Source organism: Camelus dromedarius, chromosome 27, assembly GCF_036321535.1.
Source record: "Camelus dromedarius isolate mCamDro1 chromosome 27, mCamDro1.pat, whole genome shotgun sequence".
Lineage (NCBI taxonomy): Eukaryota > Metazoa > Chordata > Mammalia > Artiodactyla > Camelidae > Camelus > Camelus dromedarius.
In genome coordinates this window covers 24,427,747-24,445,935 of record NC_087462.1, presented here as the reverse complement: position 1 = coordinate 24,445,935, position 18,189 = coordinate 24,427,747, and the positions used below count along the sequence as shown (strand labels likewise).

Sequence of the window (18,189 nt, the reverse complement as noted above, 5' to 3'; positions counted from 1 at the left end):
CCTGAATAACATTACTGAGTCCACAGTGTCAGATCCTCAGCTCAGGCTGCCTCCACTCACCTCATAACCCGTGTGATGAGTTATTATTATCCCAAAGCAAAGGGCTGGCAGCCTTGGGAGAAAGCTCATTTGCAAAGTTTTTTGATGCGTTATGAGCTGATTTGTGTCCCCCTCCCACCAAATTCATATATTGAAGCCCTAATCTCCAATACCTTAGAATGTGACTTTATTTGGAGACAGGTCTTTACAGAGGTAATCAAGGGGAAGTTAAGTCATAAGGGCGGGCCCTAATCCAGCATGACTGGCGTCTTTATAAGAAGCAGATTGGGACATACAGATGGAAGACGATGTGGAGACACAGGGAGAAGATAGCCATCTAGAAGCCAAGGGGAGAGGATGGGGCAGAGCCTTCCCTCACCGCCCCCAGGAGGAACCAACCCTGCTGACGCCTTGATTTCAGACTTCCAGGCTCCAGAACTGTGAGACAATAAAGCCTGTTGTTTAAGTCACTAAATCTGTGGTGCTCTGTTATGGCAGCCCTAGCAAATTAATAGATGTGGTGACAGACTCTTGCTTCCAGAGGAATTCCGGAGTCGGAATTCCCCAAGAACCAAAAAAAACACATATTCAAAATAAACAAATTGTAATTTCTGTAACACTCTCTTCCCTTTCTGTCAAGATTACAAGAGGGGAGGAATGCATGGTTAGAAAGATGCACACCAACTGCTGTCACCTGCATAACCCAGGGGGTAATAGCCTAGTTCCAAGTTAGCCTGACTTGGCTTTACTATCCCAGCTCTGTAACTTACCCTAATGCTTGTGTAACGCTGGTGAGATAGGAGGAACGGGGCAGGGCACAACCATGAAAATAATGACACAGCAACTGAGAAATGTAATTGGTTAGAACCAAGATGGCGGAAGATTCGACTTCCAGCAGACCTTGAGCTTCATGGCACATCCACAGGCACCATGACAATTTCCAGGCTGACCATAAAAGGTCAAAAAGTGACCTTTGCAATGTCAAGCTTGGGCTCCGTTAGAGAGGGTGGATTAGGGCAGTGGATGGGACACTTAGCTGGTGGCCCATCCTTTCCCACTTGTAAAGTGGGTAAAGGCCAAGCCGGACCTCCTGATGCATGGCTTCTGCCAAGGACAGGTGCCTGGGCATTTCTGAAAACAGAGACCCGCGGGGGCTTTGGATGTGGTGAGGGAAGAGAGAAGGGCGACATGGCTTTTGTTTGCACCCTCTGCCAGCTTTGCCCAAATCCCCACGGCCGCCCTAATCCGCCCTCTCTAATGGAGCCCAAGCCGGCTCAGGCCCCCTTAGCACGGGCCTGCTAATCCCTGGGGCTGGGAGCTCACCACCTGTCTCCAGGATGCACTTCGCTCTCAGCATCAGAAAGGCAAATCCAGGGCCCTAGGTGGGGGTGATGGTAAGAGTATCTTTTGGCCAGTCCCCCTCATCTTGGCCTGAAACATGAGATGGGGAAACTCAGGTACAGGGAGCCTCCCAGGGCTCTTCACTGCTTCAGACCCCAGCGCCCAGGAAATGTTTCTACACGACTAGAAGAACAATTCCTCAGGGCTCCATCGTCCGATGCAAGAGGTGGGGGTGGGAGCTGCAGGGTGAGTCAGCCCTGTCCCTGCCCTCTTTCAAAGGCAGTGAGAGCTCGTCGTCTCCCACCAACCTGGGTACAAATCCTGATACTGACACATGTCAACTGTGTGACCTTGGGTGAGTCACTTAACTCCCTGAGGTCTCCATTTCCCCATCTGCAAAATGGGGCTGATGGTAGCAGTCTCTTCTCTGCGAGGTTGTGCTTGTGTTAAGCAGAGTCCTTGCTAATATTAAAAGTCTGCTTGCTGACGCCTCCTTCGTGCTCAGCCCTGTTCTCCCTTCTCCCGTCCGAGGGCATTCAGTTCGCTCATCCTGTGCTCCTTCCTCCCTCCACTCACTGGTTTCCTGCAGGGTTTTGCAAGGGGAAAGTTGAGAAGTACCTTAGGTAGCTGGAGCCAAGACACTGGTGGCCAGGAAAGAGAGGAGAGACAGAAAAAGGGTAAGAGACAGAGAGACAGTGAGAGAAAGACACACTGACAGAGAAAGAGAAGAGAGATAAAAAGAAGAGGGTGGGTAGAGAAAGTCAGAGACAGAGAGAGACCAGGAGACAGAGAAGGACAGAGTATGGGTGTCAGACACACATCCAAAGACAGGAAAGAAACGGACCCAGGGAGAAGGAGAGGGAGCGAAAGGAGATATGGAGAGGGCCAGTTCTGCGCACACCCCTTGCTCAGGAGGGGTCTCCGCCCTCAGGGCGGCCTCTCATCCCTTCCCCAGAATCCTTAAATCCTCTCTCCCTCAGGGCGCTCTGGATCTGTCACTGCGCTGTCCTGAACCGACAGCGGCTGGCGCAGGTGAGTGTGGCCACGAATGGTGCCCAGGTGTGCACTGGGGGTGCGCCTGAAGGAAGCGAAGCCCGGGGCTGTCGGGGAGGGGAGGGAGCAGGATGGAGCGGCGGAGACAGTGGTCGGGCAGGGGGGCCCGGGTGATGGGGCTCAGAAGGTGGCAGAGCCAGGCGGCCTGGGAAGGCTGGCTGAGTTGACCCCCTCTCCCCGTCTCTTCTCCAGCTGGCTCGGCCCACGTTTATTTATTGCTCGCCTGCGCTCTCCCCGAGCCTCGAGCCTCGGGGGCTTCCTCCGCCAGGAGCTCAGCGCGTGCTCCGGCCCCGCTCTCCCCCGCAGCCCCGCGGGCCGATGGCGGGGCTGCAGGCGCTGCTGGCGCCGCTGCTGGCGCTGGCGCTGGCGCAGGCGGGCATGGCGGGCGGCGCGGGCTCGGTGCGCCTGGCGGGCGGCCTGACGCTGGGCGGCCTGTTCCCGGTGCACGCGCGGGGCGCGGCGGGCCGGGCGTGCGGGCCGCTGAAGAAGGAGCAGGGCGTGCACCGGCTCGAGGCCATGCTGTACGCGCTGGACCGCGTGAACGCCGACCCCGCGCTGCTGCCCGGCGTGCGCCTGGGCGCGCGGCTGCTCGACACCTGCTCGCGGGACACGTACGCGCTGGAGCAGGCGCTGAGCTTCGTGCAGGCGCTGATCCGCGGCCGCGGCGACGGCGACGAGGCGGCCGTGCGCTGTCCCGGCGGCGCCCCGCCGCTGCGCGCCGCGCCCCCCGAGCGCGTGGTGGCCGTCGTGGGAGCCTCGGCCAGCTCCGTCTCCATCATGGTCGCCAACGTGCTGCGCCTGTTTGCGGTGAGGGCTCGAGGTCCGGAGTCTCTCTCCTGTCCCCCTTGCCCGGGGGGTGGCCGAGGTCTGGTCTCCCGGGAAGAATCACACTAATTCACAAGGAAACCCTGTCCCCTGGGCCAGACCCAAGTCTGTCTGGGATGGTTGTTCTGAAGATTAAAGTGTCTCTCTCGAGTCCCCGGTCTTCCTGTCCCTCTGTCTCTCTCTGTTCCCCCTTCCTCCTTCCCTCTTTCCTTCTGCTGGTCCCCTCCCCTTTCCATAATGTCTCATGCTCCACCCTTTCTCTGTGTCCCGCTTCAAACCTCCCCAACCCCTCAAGACAAGCTCCAGCCAGGTTCTTCCAGAGCCTCCGCCCTCTCTGATTTTCACCTCAGCTCCCACTTGCTCCCAAAAGGGAGCAAGGTGGTGAGCGTGTCTTTCTTTAACCCGAGGGATTCACCCCTCTTCTCTGCTAGCCTCTCTCTTCTTGGCTTTTCTGCCGCCATTCTCCGCTCTTCTTTCACACTTACTGCCCCCAGCCCCACCCCACCCCCTTCTCCCGGATCAGCTCAGCCGTAATCCCCGCTGTTAATCACTCTAATGCACACAGATAAACCCAGTTCCAAACAGGCCCTTTCATTTGGCCAGACACAGCCTTCCATCAGACATCCCCTCCCCCGCTCTCCTGCCTGCTCTGCCCCTGCAGGGGCTGCCGCCCACCTGCACGGACCACCCCTTTGTGTGAATGAGGGAAACGCGTCTTCCCCTGGGGCTGACAGTTGTCCCTTTTCCCAGGCAGATGCAGCCTATGCCTAGCGGCTGCATTGGCCACAATCTGGACTGGAACCCCCCACTTCCCTACTGCCTGGGACATGCCCCATGCAACCGCATGTGGTGGCCTGGCCCTCTCCTCTAGACCCTCCTACCTCCTGTATTCTGTCAGACCCATTCACAAAATGCAGATCCTTCTCCACACCTTCCAGCCTCTCCACGTGGCTGTTTTAGCTTGCCCCCAGTACCATAACCCCAAACTTCCATGCTCCCCACCTGAGTCCTGGGTTCTCACTACCTTCCCTCCCTGGGGTCACTGACCCTCCATCCACAGCCCAGGTGTCCTTCCCCACTCCAGATACCCCAGATCAGCTACGCTTCCACAGCCCCTGAGCTCAGCGACTCCACACGCTACGACTTCTTCTCCCGCGTGGTGCCACCTGACTCCTACCAGGCCCAGGCCATGGTGGACATCGTGCGGGCACTGGGATGGAACTACGTGTCCACGCTGGCCTCAGAGGGCAACTATGGCGAGAGCGGGGTGGAGGCCTTTGTGCAGATCTCCCGAGAGGCTGGTGAGCTGGGGGCAGGGGGTTCTGAGGCATGAAGGAGCCTACAGAGGGGCCATCAGACAGGGCATAAGCTGTGAGATGGGACACTGGCTCCATGAGGGGGAGCCTGCATGGTGCCTGCTGTGGGCTGGTGCCCTTTACCTTTGGAGGACTCAGCCCCTGCCACAGTCACGCGCAGTGGCGGCCCCGGTGGGTGAATGGGTGGGACCAGAGCTGACTTTGACATCTCCGACACCCAGGGGGGGTCTGTATTGCTCAATCCATCAAGATTCCCAGGGAACCGAAGCCTGGAGAATTCGATAAAGTAATCAGGAGACTCATGGAGACACCCAACGCCCGGGGCATCATTATCTTTGCCAACGAGGATGATATCAGGTGGGATGGATGGCGCGTTCAGTCACCATGCTCTTCAGAAGCTCTCCTTGAAGGCCCCACCACCTCTTCTCACACATTCCAGCCACATCAGTTCTCCTTTCCTCCCTTTCCCTCTTTCAGCTGCCCCCATATTCCTGCCCCTACACACCTTTCCCACTGCCATCTGTCTGGGGACCCCAGAAATGAACCAGGCCTAGTCTGGGTGGAGATGCTCCAAGCCTAGCCAGAGAAACACACAAGAATACATATCTGCTTTTATCATTCCCAGTGGGGGAGAGACTGGCGGGCACAGTAAGTGCAGGAAATGAGCTGTCAGGGAAGGACTCCCAGTGGCAGGAGGGTGTCAGCAGTAGGCCACAGACCCTGGCCTGAGCTCTAGCAAAAGAAAGGAGTCCCTTGCTCCAGGCAGCAGGAAGTGGCTACAGTACACAGAACAAGAGGGCGGGACTGGGGTGAGAGCCTGGCTGGATACTTTACTACTTGAGAAACTCAGGGCAAGTGTCTTAAACACCCTACATCCTTCTTTTCCTGATAAATAAGGGTATGATGAATGATGCGGAATGGGGTAGATGGAGAGAGAAAACTGAGAAGTGATCAGAAGTAAGTTGGAGGAGGATCTCAGCCCTTACTCACTCTCACGCTGTTCTTACCAGGAGGGTCCTGGAGGCTGCACGCCAGGCCAACCTGACCGGCCACTTCCTGTGGGTTGGCTCAGACAGCTGGGGAGCCAAGATCTCACCTGTCCTGAACCTGGAGGATGTGGCCGTGGGGGCTATCACCATCCTGCCCAAAAGGGCCTCCATCGATGGTGAGGATGGGAATGCCCTCCCCCAGTGCATCTCCCACCCATGCTTGTCCTTCCCCATGATCCCCTCTTGAAGGTGCTCATTTCCCCCTTTCGTAAAATTGTACCATGAGCCAGGTCCCTTCTAGGATTCCCAGATTCTAGAATTCTGAGATTCTGTGATTCCACCCCTCCAAGCAGTGTTTGAATGAGTTGGCAAATGAGGAAATGCACATCCCACTATACAGGGTGAAGAATTATTAGGTTTTGTTGGTTTGTTTAGTTTTGTTTTAATGCAATGCCTGTATTCCTGGTTCTGGCAGAGGTATTGTAATTTGAGGGTAGGTGTGAGAAGAAGAGAAACCATGGATGTGGGACATAATGTCCCGCTGATCAAATGATGAGGCCTGCCTTTCCTCCCCTCCTCCACCATCCTGCCTGTGAATATGTGGGAAAATGCAGGAAAGATGTTCACTTTAGAACAGGATTGCTTGTTTTCCCAAAGGCTAGACTGAAGGCTCCTTGATAAGGTGTTTCAGGGCTGTTTTACAAAGCAAACACTTTTAAAGGCTAAGCCCTGACCTCCGGGGGCTCCAGCCTTTTGAGGGTGTACACCTACCCTCATACTCTTTCTTTCCCTTAGAATGCATTCAGTTGCAGGCGACAAACTAGACTGGGAGTGGTTCTAACAATAAAAGCATTTCATCACAAGACAAGAGGTCTGAAAGTAGGGGTGACTTCATGTTTGAGGCAGTGAGTGAATGATGTTCTCAGAGCCCTGAGCTCTGTCCCCACTTCTGTTCCACCATCCTCTGTGGTTGTTATATGTCTTCATGATTGTGGTATCTTATTCACAAAGTGGCTGCTGAAGCTCCACCCATTACATCTTCACAGCAGCATTCTAACCAGGAAAGAAGGGGCAGCATAAAAGTCTTTCATGTGGTGAGGCTCTGAGTTTGCATCAGGATGCAAATTTACCTTGGAACCCTTAGATGGCTTTGAACTGACTGGCCAGGCCAGAACTTGGTCACATGGACACCCCCAGCTACAAAGTGAGCAAGTGGTGATGGGATACAGGTGGTGAGCTGTTGCTGGCTCAGATGGTTGCCACCCACCCTCCCTCTCTTGCAGGGTTTGACCAGTACTTCATGACTCGCTCCCTGGAGAATAATCGCCGGAACATCTGGTTTGCTGAGTTCTGGGAAGAGAATTTTAACTGCAAACTGACCAGCTCAGGTACCCAGTCAGACGATTCCACCCGCAAATGCACAGGTGAGAGCTGTCCAGGGTGGCGGGGGTGGCGAAGGAGAAGGTGGGAGGCCAGGTCGGGCACCTGGGGGCCAGGCGCACTTCCTCTGGGCATCCCTAGGACAGGCGAGGAACGCATCGGCCGGGACTCTGCCTACGAGCAGGAGGGGAAGGTGCAGTTTGTGATCGATGCTGTGTACGCCATTGCCCACGCCCTACACAGCATGCACCAGGCTCTCTGCCCTGGGCACACAGGCCTGTGCCCAGCCATGGAGCCCACCGACGGGCGGACGCTGCTGCAGTATATTCGAGCCGTACGTTTCAATGGTGAGTGGGAGCCAGAGCCCTGAAGTGAATGAGGGGAAGCCTGCTGGGATGGGGTTCTTGGGACCTGGGATGACTCAGGATGGAAGGGATGGCAAAGGAGAAGGGTATAGTGCGGAAGCCCTGGCCTGAGAGCTGGGGACCAGTTTTTAACACTCTTTCCCCGGGCTTCAGCTCCCCCTGCCCCAGCCTGCAAATTTCAGGTGTCAGGGAACTTCTCTGTGACCCCTTCTGCCTGGGACCCTCAGAGGGTCACACACAACTCTCCCCTGCATCACAGAGTTTGGAGGCGTCTGGTCTCTTGGGGCATGCTTGGATCATAGCACAGATTGTGCAAAGGCACTGTGGACATGCTGCGCACTTTGAGTCTCAGGCTTCCAAGTGTCTCCCCAGCCAGGCCCCGGGCTCTGTGAGGCATGAGTCTTTCCCCCTGGTACCAGTGGAGGACCTGGCAGGGCTCAGCATGAGGGCTTCTGAAAAGGCCCAGATGGACTCAGCTGTGCTATGGTTTGTGGAGAGAGATACATTTGTGTTCAATTACGATCCTTTAGAAAATTAAAAATTCTGCACTTCCAACAAATATTGAGCACCTTTTCTCTGCCAAGCTCTCTGCTAAATAGTGTGACTTAATATCACTCCAGAACAGCTCTACAAGCTGGTAAAGCAAGCTTCTAAAAGAAAGAAAGCTGATGGTTCAGACTGATAGCTTTGTACAAGCCTGAACTCGTCCTCTGCCTGGACAGTTACGCGCTTTCTTTTTTTTTTTTTTAAACTGAGGTAACTATACACATATCATAATACTTACTAGCTTAACTGTTCTTTAAGTGAGCAGTTTAGTGGTGTACAGCCAATGGCTAGAACTCTGCATTGTCCAAAACTGAAACTGTGTACCCATTAAACAATTACTCCCCCTTTCCCCTTCCCCCAGCCCCTGGCAGCCACCTTCTGTCTCTATGAATCTGACTAGTCTGTATGAGTGGAATCACACGGCATTTGTCCTTTTGTGACTGGCTTATTTCACTTAACGCAAAGTTCTCCAGGTTCATGCATGTTGTCGAATGTGTCAGAATTTCTTTCCTTTTCAAGGCGGAATAATATTCTCTTGTACATATACCCCACGTTTTGCTTATCCACCCATCCGTTGATAGACACGAGTTTCATCCATGTTTAAGCTATCGCGAATAACGCTTGTTGTGAACATAAATGTACAAATATCTCTTTGAGTCGCTGCTTTCGTTTCCTTTGGGGATATACCTGAAGTGGAGATACTGGGTCGTGTGGTGATTCTGTGTTTAATTTCTTGAGGAACCGCCATATTATTTTCCGTAGTGACTGCATCATGTTACATTCCTATCAGCAAAATACAGGGTTTTAAGATCTCCATACCATTGCCAACACTTATTTTCTGTTGATTTTGACAGTGGCCATCCTAGGTGGTTGTGAGGAGGTGTGGGGTTTGTTTTTTTGAGGGGAAGGGAATTAGGTTTATTTATTTATTTTTTAATGGAGGCACTGGGGATTGAACCCAGGACCTTGTGCATGCTAAGAACGGGCTCTACCACTGGGCTCTACCCTGCCCCCTCCACCCACTGTGGTTTTGATTTGCATTTCCCTGCTGATCCCTGACGCTCAGCACCGTTTCACATGCTTGCTAAGTAAGCTCTCCCTTTGTCCTGGCTGGGCCGTGGCCTCTGCAGGAGGCTGGCTTTGATGGGCTGGAGAACCAGCTGGGGATGACAGGCTCTCCTTCCAGGCAGTGCAGGAACCCCTGTGATGTTCAATGAGAATGGGGACGCACCCGGGCGATACGACATCTTCCAGTATCAGGCGACCAATGGCAGTGCGGGCAGTGGCGGCTACCAGGCCGTGGGCCAGTGGGCGGAGACCCTCAGGCTGGATGTGAGTGGCACGCCCTGAGCCCCGGGCGCAGGGAGGCGGGCCCACCTGCCCGGAGGCCGGAGTCACAGACCCCTGTGTCCTCTGTCCCAGGTGGAAGCCCTGCAGTGGTCGGGAGACCTCCGCGAGGTGCCTGCGTCTCAGTGCAGCCTCCCCTGTGGGCCGGGTGAGCGGAAAAAGATGGTGAAGGGCGTCCCCTGCTGTTGGCACTGCGAGGCCTGTGACGGGTACCGCTTCCAGGTGGACGAGTTCACGTGCGAGGCCTGCCCGGGGCACATGAGGCCCACGCGCAACCACACGGGCTGCCGCCCCACGCCCGTGGTCCGCCTGTCCTGGGCCTCGCCCTGGGCGGCCCCGCCCCTCCTCCTGGCCGTGCTGGGCATCATGGCCACCACCACGGTGGTGGCTACCTTCGTGCGACACAACAACACGCCCATCGTCCGGGCCTCTGGCCGCGAGCTCAGCTACGTCCTCCTCACCGGCATCTTCCTCATCTACGCCATCACCTTCCTCATGGTGGCCGAGCCCGGGGCGGCTGTCTGCGCCGGCCGCAGGCTCTTCCTCGGCCTGGGTACCACCCTCAGCTACTCCGCCTTGCTCACCAAGACCAACCGCATCTACCGCATCTTCGAGCAAGGGAAGCGCTCGGTCACGCCCCCGCCCTTCATCAGCCCCACCTCGCAGCTCGTCATCACCTTCAGCCTCACCTCCGTGCAGGTGGGTCCTCGGGCTCCCAAGTGAGTGACGGGGTGGGAGGATCAGAATGGAGCTGGGGGAGGTGGGTGGTGGGCACTGACCCCCACTTTAAAAATCACTCACTCTTTTCTATTTTGGCCTCTATGTTTAAAAAAAAAAAAAAAAACAGAGGAGAGGGTAATAGCTCAATGGTAGAGCACGTGCGTAGCATGCACAAGGTCCTGGGTTCAATCCCCAGTACCTCCATTAAAACAACTAACTAAAGAAATAAAATATTTTAAAATGAATAAATAAAAACAAATTGCCCCAGGAGATAGGGTGCTACTGTTCTTCTGTAACTAGAAGAACTCATTTAACAGCAGCTGTTTCTCCTGCTTCGTCCTTGAAGGAAAATGGGTCAGTTAGGTGGGGAGTGCAAGCAAACATCCAGTGATTTTTTTGATGTAAAACAGTGAAATTATTTTCATAAACTGAACATGCTCTTCCACATTTTGGCTCCCAATTAAAAATAGGGCAAAGAGAGAATCTAATGAATTTTTCCCAAGCAGAGCATCTGTTTCCGTAAAGGGAGTTCCTGCTGCCCCGTCCCTGGGTAACCTGGACGAGTCGCATAGGGTCTAATGACGTTCCTGTGGACCAGGGCATCCGGTCCTGTGGATGGCCGGAATTTCACACTGTAGGTGCAGCCAAAGCAGAATTCCTTCAGGGTGTTCTCTGAGATAGTCACACTGCAGCACTGGAGATGGCTCCCGGGGTCTGGAAAGCACTGGGTGTTCTCTGTGCAAATGGTACTAAGAGACAGGTGTGTGCAACATTGTGCGACACTGTACGACACTGTAGGGCCAGCCCCGTTCTCAGGGCCGGGTGGAGGGCCTGTGCCCATCCCATCTGGACACAGCTCACTCTCCACTCCAGGCGAGCCCTTCTTCCTACCCAGCTCTGCATATAATATGGTCATTCCCACCCACAGGCCTCGGTCCACGCGATTCTCCACGACTGGAAGGTGCCGCCATCTTCCTGCACGGGGCAGGGCCTGAGCTCCCCTGCCAGGGCCAGAATCCCAGTGCCCCGCCCATGCTCAGGAGGCACCTTGCTGCTTCCTGCCTGAAACGCCCACGGTGCCCCTTGCCCCGGGACAGAGACGCTTAGACTCCATTCAGGGCCCCCGGCTCACCTGTGGCCTCCCCACGTTATACCTCCCTGTCCAGACACCCCAGACCTTTTCAAAGAGGCACACCTTCAACTTCACAAGGTTATTTAGCAACATGATGGATGTGAAATGTTCACCAATTCTCTGGACCTGGGAAAGGAAGGGGGTCCCCAGGAACTAAGTTTGCTGTTGCTAGAATGGATCAAGCTAGTGTTTCCACACGGACAGAATGGACATGGTACTGCCTCCTTGGAAGGCTGTGAGAAGGAACATCTCGGCTGGGCCTGGTTCTTAATCCCTGGGGCATGCACTGACTCCTCCTGCAAGCTGGCACTGTGTCCTCACAACAGAGGATTCCCAGGAGGTGGAGAAGATGTTTAGGGTCACAATTCCAGAGCCTCTTCCTGCAGGCCCTGCACCTTGCAGGGCTCAGTAAATGGCACTGGTAATGGTTGAAATAGAGACAGAGGACATCCAGAGGCCCCTGGCCCAGCCAGCACATACCTCTGCTGCAGTCCCTTCTCTCCACCTGCCCATGTCACAGGCCTTTGCCCAGGCAGTCCCCTCCTGGACAGCCTGCCCCTCTCCATGGTGGCTCTCAGGTCTGAGCATCCCACTCACGAGGCCAGGAGCCTCCATGTGACCCTAATCTCCCAGAAACCTCGGTTAGGGGTGAGTCTGGGCAGGTCCCCAATACTGTGCTCCTGCAGGTGGTGGGAGTGATGGCATGGTTGGGGGCCCAGCCCCCACACAGCGTGATCGACTACGAAGAGCAGCGGACGGTGGACCCGGAGCAGGCCAGAGGGGTGCTCAAGTGCGACATGTCGGATCTGTCCCTCATCGGCTGCCTGGGCTACAGCCTGCTGCTCATGGTCACATGCACGGTGTATGCCATCAAGGCCCGTGGCGTGCCCGAGACCTTCAACGAGGCCAAGCCCATCGGCTTCACCATGTACACCACGTGCATCGTCTGGCTGGCCTTTGTGCCCATCTTCTTCGGCACCGCCCAGTCAGCCGAAAAGGTAATCTGGAGTCCCCCGTCAGTTTCACCACCTTGTTTGCTTCCTGCCTGTGCACAGAAGGGCTCAATTTTCCAAGAGCTGGGCCGCCACATGAATGATTGCTCGGCTGGCTGGTTCATTCATGCACTTAAACACCTGTCCACTCACTTGTCTTTCCAAGCTCCCTCTGCTTGTTCAGTTAGTCATTCCCTCTTCCTTTGTTCATCCATGCTTCTAAACCATCAGTTAACTTGTTTTTATTCAATCAGTACTTTATGTCTGCCAACCCATTAATCTTTTGGTCCATGTGTGTGACCATCATGCAATCATTTATTCATGTGGAACATTTGTTTATTTGCCCCGTCATCCTTTTGCTTGCCCACTTGCTCCTTTACTCAGTCTTGGTTCATCCATCCATTTATACACTGGAGAATATGGTCACTCATTCATTACCATGCTCTAGCCCTTTTTAGGTATATGGACCATTTCGCTCTCTGTGAATGAACCTCTCACTTCCCTTGGTCACTTGCCCACTCAGTCCTGTGTCACTCAGCCTCCTTCCTGCCTATACCAGAGCCACACCATGACCGCCACTTCATCATGCCACAGGGCCTTTGCTTTTGCGGCTGTCCTTTCCTGAGTGCCCATTCCCATTCACATGACTGAAACAGCCTCCCCTCCAGGCTGTGGGGGGAAGGTGGAGGGTGGGAGAGGACTGGGCTGAGTCCCACCTGGTCCCTTCCTCCACTGCTTAGATCTACATCCAAACCACCACGCTGACCGTGTCCTTAAGCCTGAGCGCGTCGGTGTCCCTCGGCATGCTCTACGTACCCAAAACCTACGTCATCCTGTTCCACCCGGAGCAGAACGTGCAGAAGCGGAAGCGGAGCCTCAAGGCCACCTCCACCGCGGCGGCCCCACCCAAGGGAGAGGACACAGAGGCCCCCAAGTAGCTAGTGGTGGGGGTGAATGCGACGATTGCTCCCCTTCCTCTGCTGTTTCCTTCCCCTCACTTCGTGGTGGAAGCGGCGAAGACCCAGGTCTGCAGTGAGCCATGGGGGAGGGGTCTGGGGCGGGGGCGGGGGCGGGGTGGGGCCCACAGAGGCCACGCCCAGCAGGGTGGCGCTGGCCTTCCGAAAGGCCTGGGCTCACCCGCCACGTCTAAGCCCTGTTGTCCTGTACGTGTTGGCTTCGTTGTCCTCACTGCAAACCAGACACAACACTCGTGATGGGAAACGGCCACCGAGAGTCCCTGCTCTGGAGAGGAACTAAAACACTCACTGGTTTGACGTTCAGAGATCGCGATGAAACCCCGAACTTGGCCCAGTGGGAGCGGATTTCCTCTCCTCCACCAGCCCCCGGAATCTGGGGACTGAGCAGAACGTGAGCATGTGTAGACCCCAGAATGAAACACAGGACTGGAGTCAGGGAGGCACGGTTTCCACCAGGGCTCTGTGGGTCTGCGTTTTGGATGAGTAACTCGGGCTTGGGTACATATTTTGCTGGAGCAGAGGGATCGGCCCTTGGGTGAGAGCCCCGTGAGAGAGGCTGGGCCCACTCAGGACGCGGGCGGGGGGGCGAGCAGAGGGAACTGGGGCTCCCCTACGACGGTATTTGTGTCAAAACCTTCTCCTCCAGCGCTTTTCTCCTAGGATCTGGGGGACGCCACACTCGGAGTACAGTTTTTTTCCTTTCTCGTGTGTACTCCCTTAAATGAACCCTCAATTTCAAGACAATCAGATACACCTCTGTGGTGTTAGTGGCGTCAGAATAAACTAACGAGCATTGTGTTTTCCTTCCTCTGATGCCTTTGAGGGATGGTGTTCATGAGCTCCAGGCTGGGGCCAGTGACAGAGAGAGCTGGGTCCATGGAGAAGATCAATTCCAAATGGATAAATTAGGATGAATATCCAAGCTCTTCTCTCCCAGTATTTACTGGGAGGTTCCCTTTGAAAGCAAGCATGAGGAACAGGGAGGAAGACGCTTTGACTTCAGATGCATTTTTTAGTAAAAAATTTTTTTTTACAAAGAGCTTGGTTTAAGTTATGGAATTTTATTTCCCTGGGGTAGAATTTAAATTTGCTAAATTGACTCTTTTTATTTACCAGTATGACTTCTCTCGTATCTAATGTCTGGCTCTGATTTTGAAGGTCAACCACACGTGGTACAACACGGAGACTCTTCCCTAGACAGAGCCTCTGTGTAATACACTTTGACCTTGGGACTGAGTGCTTCTGTGTTCTTTAACAGGACTTCTCCTCAGAATAATGTTTTTGGTGTACAGATTCTCCTCCCTCACATTTGTTGCATTCCTAGCAATTCTCCGAAATTATGAATTTTCACGTATTGTGAATGCTCACCCAAATTCATTATTTCATGGGGCTTCTCTCCTGTGTGAGTTTTCTGTTATATAATGAGGTGTGTTTTCTTGCTGATGGCTCTTCCACATTCGTGCTTTTATAGGGTTTTTCTTCTACACTAATTCTTAGAGAGCCATGAGCTCTGATCTCCAGGTGAAGGTTTTCCAGTATTTGCTGTTTTCCTGGTGTTTCTCCCAGTATGAATTCTCTGATGTGCAGTGAGTCTTGACTTCTAGTTGAAAACCTTTCCACAGTCTTTACATTTTTGTGGTTTTCCCCACTCTGAACCCTATGACTTAGAGTTCTAATGATTTCTTTTTTTTTAATACAACCATCATTTATTATTCACATACTGATTTCTTTTTTTTTTTTCTCCTGTTCATTTTTTACTACAAATCCTCACAACATTGTTCCCAAGTTCTTCTCTTAAGGTTTTTTTTAGAGTTTAGGATTTGAACTTTTTAAAAAATTTTATTGAGTTATAGTCAGTTTATAATGTTGTGTCAATTTCCAGTGTAGAGCACAATTTTTTAGTTATACACTAACACACATATATTCATTGTCACATTCTTGTTCGCTGTGAGCTACCACAAGGTCTTGCATACATATTCCCTCTGCTATCAGTATAATCTTGTTTATCTATAGTGTTCCAATGATTTCTTAGTAAAAGCTTTTCCACACTGAGAGGATTTCTCCCCATGTGAAGTTTCTGACTTAGATTCCTGGCTCGCAGCTGAAGACTTTCACACACCTCCGCATTCATTCCGACCTGTCTCTCTGATGTGGATTCTTTGATGCATAGTGAGTTCTGTCTTCTTCTTCCTGGCCTCCTCTCATTCAGTCATCTTATAGAAGGTCTTCACGGCATGCACCATTTTGTGTATGGTGGGGCATCCTTTATTGTTAAAGGTGTTATCATATTTCTGAAGTCTCTAATGTGTACCAAGGTCTGGCTCCGGGAAGAGGGCTTCCCCACGTTCAGTATGTACATAAGGTCTCACCCTGGGATCAATTCTTCGATGTCCAGTGGGAGCTGACAACTCCCTGAAGGTTTTCCCATGTTATTTGCCTACATAGTTTGCCTTCTCCGATGCCCAATCAATTTGAACCCCTGAATAAAGTTTTTCCCTTAAATTTGTGGAATTTATCAGGCATTCTGCCTGGGTGGCTCCTCTTCTGTTGAGTAAGAGCTGGGCTGTACCCACAGCCTCTCCTGCATTCACTGCCCTTGAATGATTTCTCCGCAGTGTGGGCTAGACGTCCCAGTGAAAGTGGGGTTCCTTTGGAGACTCCTGCACACTGCAGTCACAGTACCCCCTCCAGTGGGAGTTCTCTCAAGCAGAGTCCGGGTTCATTCTGACACAAGCTTTTACTCACTGTGAGCATTGTGCCGAGACTCGTATAGGAGGGGTCATTATATGAACTATATTCTTAGGTATTTTCACTAGTGTGATTATTTGGGGACACATTTTATTACAACTTTGTCACATGTATTACGTTTTGTACTCTTTGGAAATTTCTCCCAAATTCATTACAGTCGTTGTAGCTCACCTGACTCAGTAACTCCTTGTTAAATAAACGTGACTTTTCCTGAAAGTTGGACTTGGGTTTCCTGTTGCTTTTGTATGTTGTCATTGATTTGCAAGACTCTTTCTAAAGTGGAAGAAGATGCATAATTCCAAGTGAAACTTCCCACCATCATTTTACAGAATGAAGGGTCTTCAGGAATCCTTTGTTACATTGTTATCTTTGCCTCTAAAGGTGAAAAATTCCCAAGCATAAATTTGTCCCACTTCTTTTGGGCTTTGAGGGACGAATCTGCTCCTGAGTGGAGAGAGCAGGGTACTGACAGCTATGACCAGTAGGCTGGGAGTTTCAGAGGTGATCTTTCAGTCTGTGGAGCAAAGAGGAAGAACCAAGATAGGATACAGCTCTGAAAGGGGAAAATTGGGTGAGAGGACTGGATGGAAAAGGCAGAGAAGGGTGCAGAGAGGCACTTACGGTGAAGGGACAGAGTGTGGATGTTTATATGTATTACATACATATTACATACATATTATTATTATATATAACATATTATTATACATACGGCTAAGCCAAGTCCACTTTCTTTTTTAAAAAAGATTTTATTTTATCTTACTGGGGTGTATTTATTTACTTTTAGAGGAGGTACTGGGGATCGAACCCAGGAAGGACCTCACGCGTGCTAAGCATGCGCTCTACCACTTGAGCCACACTTTCCACCCTGGGTGTGGACATCTTAAGCCTCATCACTTCGTTTATGGATTACTATTGCAGGACACTAGCTAGCCTTCCTAATTCCTATATCTTTCCCCTCTCATCCCACACTCATCCAAATATCAAAATCATCATTCCAGGGCACCGGGTCCCCACATTTATAGGAACATGGCTGTGGTCCTGCCCTCTCCCAGCACCTGCATCGTATTTACCTACAGACTCAGAAGCAGAAATCGCAGGAAGGGTGCACTAGTCTAGAGGATTGTGGCCCCAGGCACCAGCCACTGATACCCTGACGGGTCAGGCATCATTAGGTTATTCTACCAGAGCTCTTGAATTTTGAATTTACTTGTAGTATCAATTCCTGAGTTATTCTGATTTGCCAGACAGAGAAATTTTCTCGGATCCATAGACCTTGTCTTGCCCCTGCCACTGGATACTTCATTCAGTCAGCTTTCACATCTTGAAACTGCACAGCATTGAGGTTAAGACTTATTGAGATCAGTTCCAGCTCTGCCACTTCCTGGCTGGGTGAGCTTGGGTGAGATAATTAGCCTCTCCCACAGCCAGTCGCCTTAGTGATCCCTGCAGAGATGCCCAAATCATTGACCCCATTTACCTACCACGGACCCTCCCAGTCCTACCAGTCACTGTCCACACAGACCCCACCCATTAAGGAAAGTCCTCAGCTGACCAGTCCCAACACTCCATCTCAGACCCATTGGCCCCTATTCACTGACCCCCACAGACTGCTTGTTCACTGTTCCAGCAAGTACCATTGGGTGCTTTCTCTGTGCTAAGCACCTGGGATACATCAGTCTACGAAATAGACGAAGGCTGTTTCCTTCACGGAACTTACATCCTAGTGGTGGAAACAAACAATAAACAATATAGAAAACAAATAAATTATGTAATATGTTAGAAGGTGATGAAGTGCTGTGGAAAAAAGAAAACAGCAGGGTAAGGAGAATGGGGATGGCTCAAGGGGACAGGCTGCAATTTAAATAAACTGGTTTAGTGTGGGCTTCCTTGAGAAGGTGGAGCTTGAAGGAAGTGGGGAGCGAGCCATGGGATTATCCGGGGGAAGAAGGGCCTAGTGGATGGAGCAGCCAGTGCGGAGGCCCTAGGGCAAGGGCACGCCTGTGTATCTGAGGACCCAGCAAAGAGGCTGGAGTGGTTGGAGCAGGGTGAGGGGAGGAGCCAATGTGGGAAGGTAGGTGAGCTGTGTCAGTCAGGTTCTCCAGAGAAACAGAACCAACAGAACATGCTGCTTTCTCTGGAGAACACTGATAGATTAGACGGGTAGACAGAGATATAGAGAATATATAGTATGCAGAGATAAAGGATAGAAAGGCTGACAGATACAGAGATCTAGCTCCTATGCAGATACTATCTATCTATCTATCTAGTCTACAGTCAATAAGATACATATACACGTATAATATCAAGACATGTATTTTAAGAAATTGGTTCTCATGGTTGTGGGGGTTGGCAAATCTGAAATCTGTACAGCAGGCAGTAGGCTGGAAGCTCAGGCAGGAGTTGATGCTCTAGCCTTGAG

The 18,189-nt window shown here is 52.4% G+C and overlaps 1 protein-coding gene across 1 annotated transcript; it reads left to right on the top strand.

Moving 5' to 3' along the window:
* Positions 1-1,597: 1,597 nt before the first annotated feature.
* Positions 1,598-12,983, top strand: GRM6 (glutamate metabotropic receptor 6). The gene is made up of 12 exons (XM_031438202.2): positions 1,598-1,626; positions 2,361-2,412; positions 2,626-3,240; positions 4,343-4,559; positions 4,796-4,931; positions 5,585-5,739; positions 6,847-6,987; positions 7,090-7,290; positions 9,041-9,186; positions 9,277-9,900; positions 11,740-12,051; positions 12,786-12,983. Exons 1-12 carry the CDS (start codon positions 1,598-1,600, stop codon positions 12,981-12,983), a joined length of 2,826 nt encoding a protein of 941 aa, XP_031294062.2.
* The last annotated feature ends 5,206 nt before the right edge of the window (positions 12,984-18,189 follow it).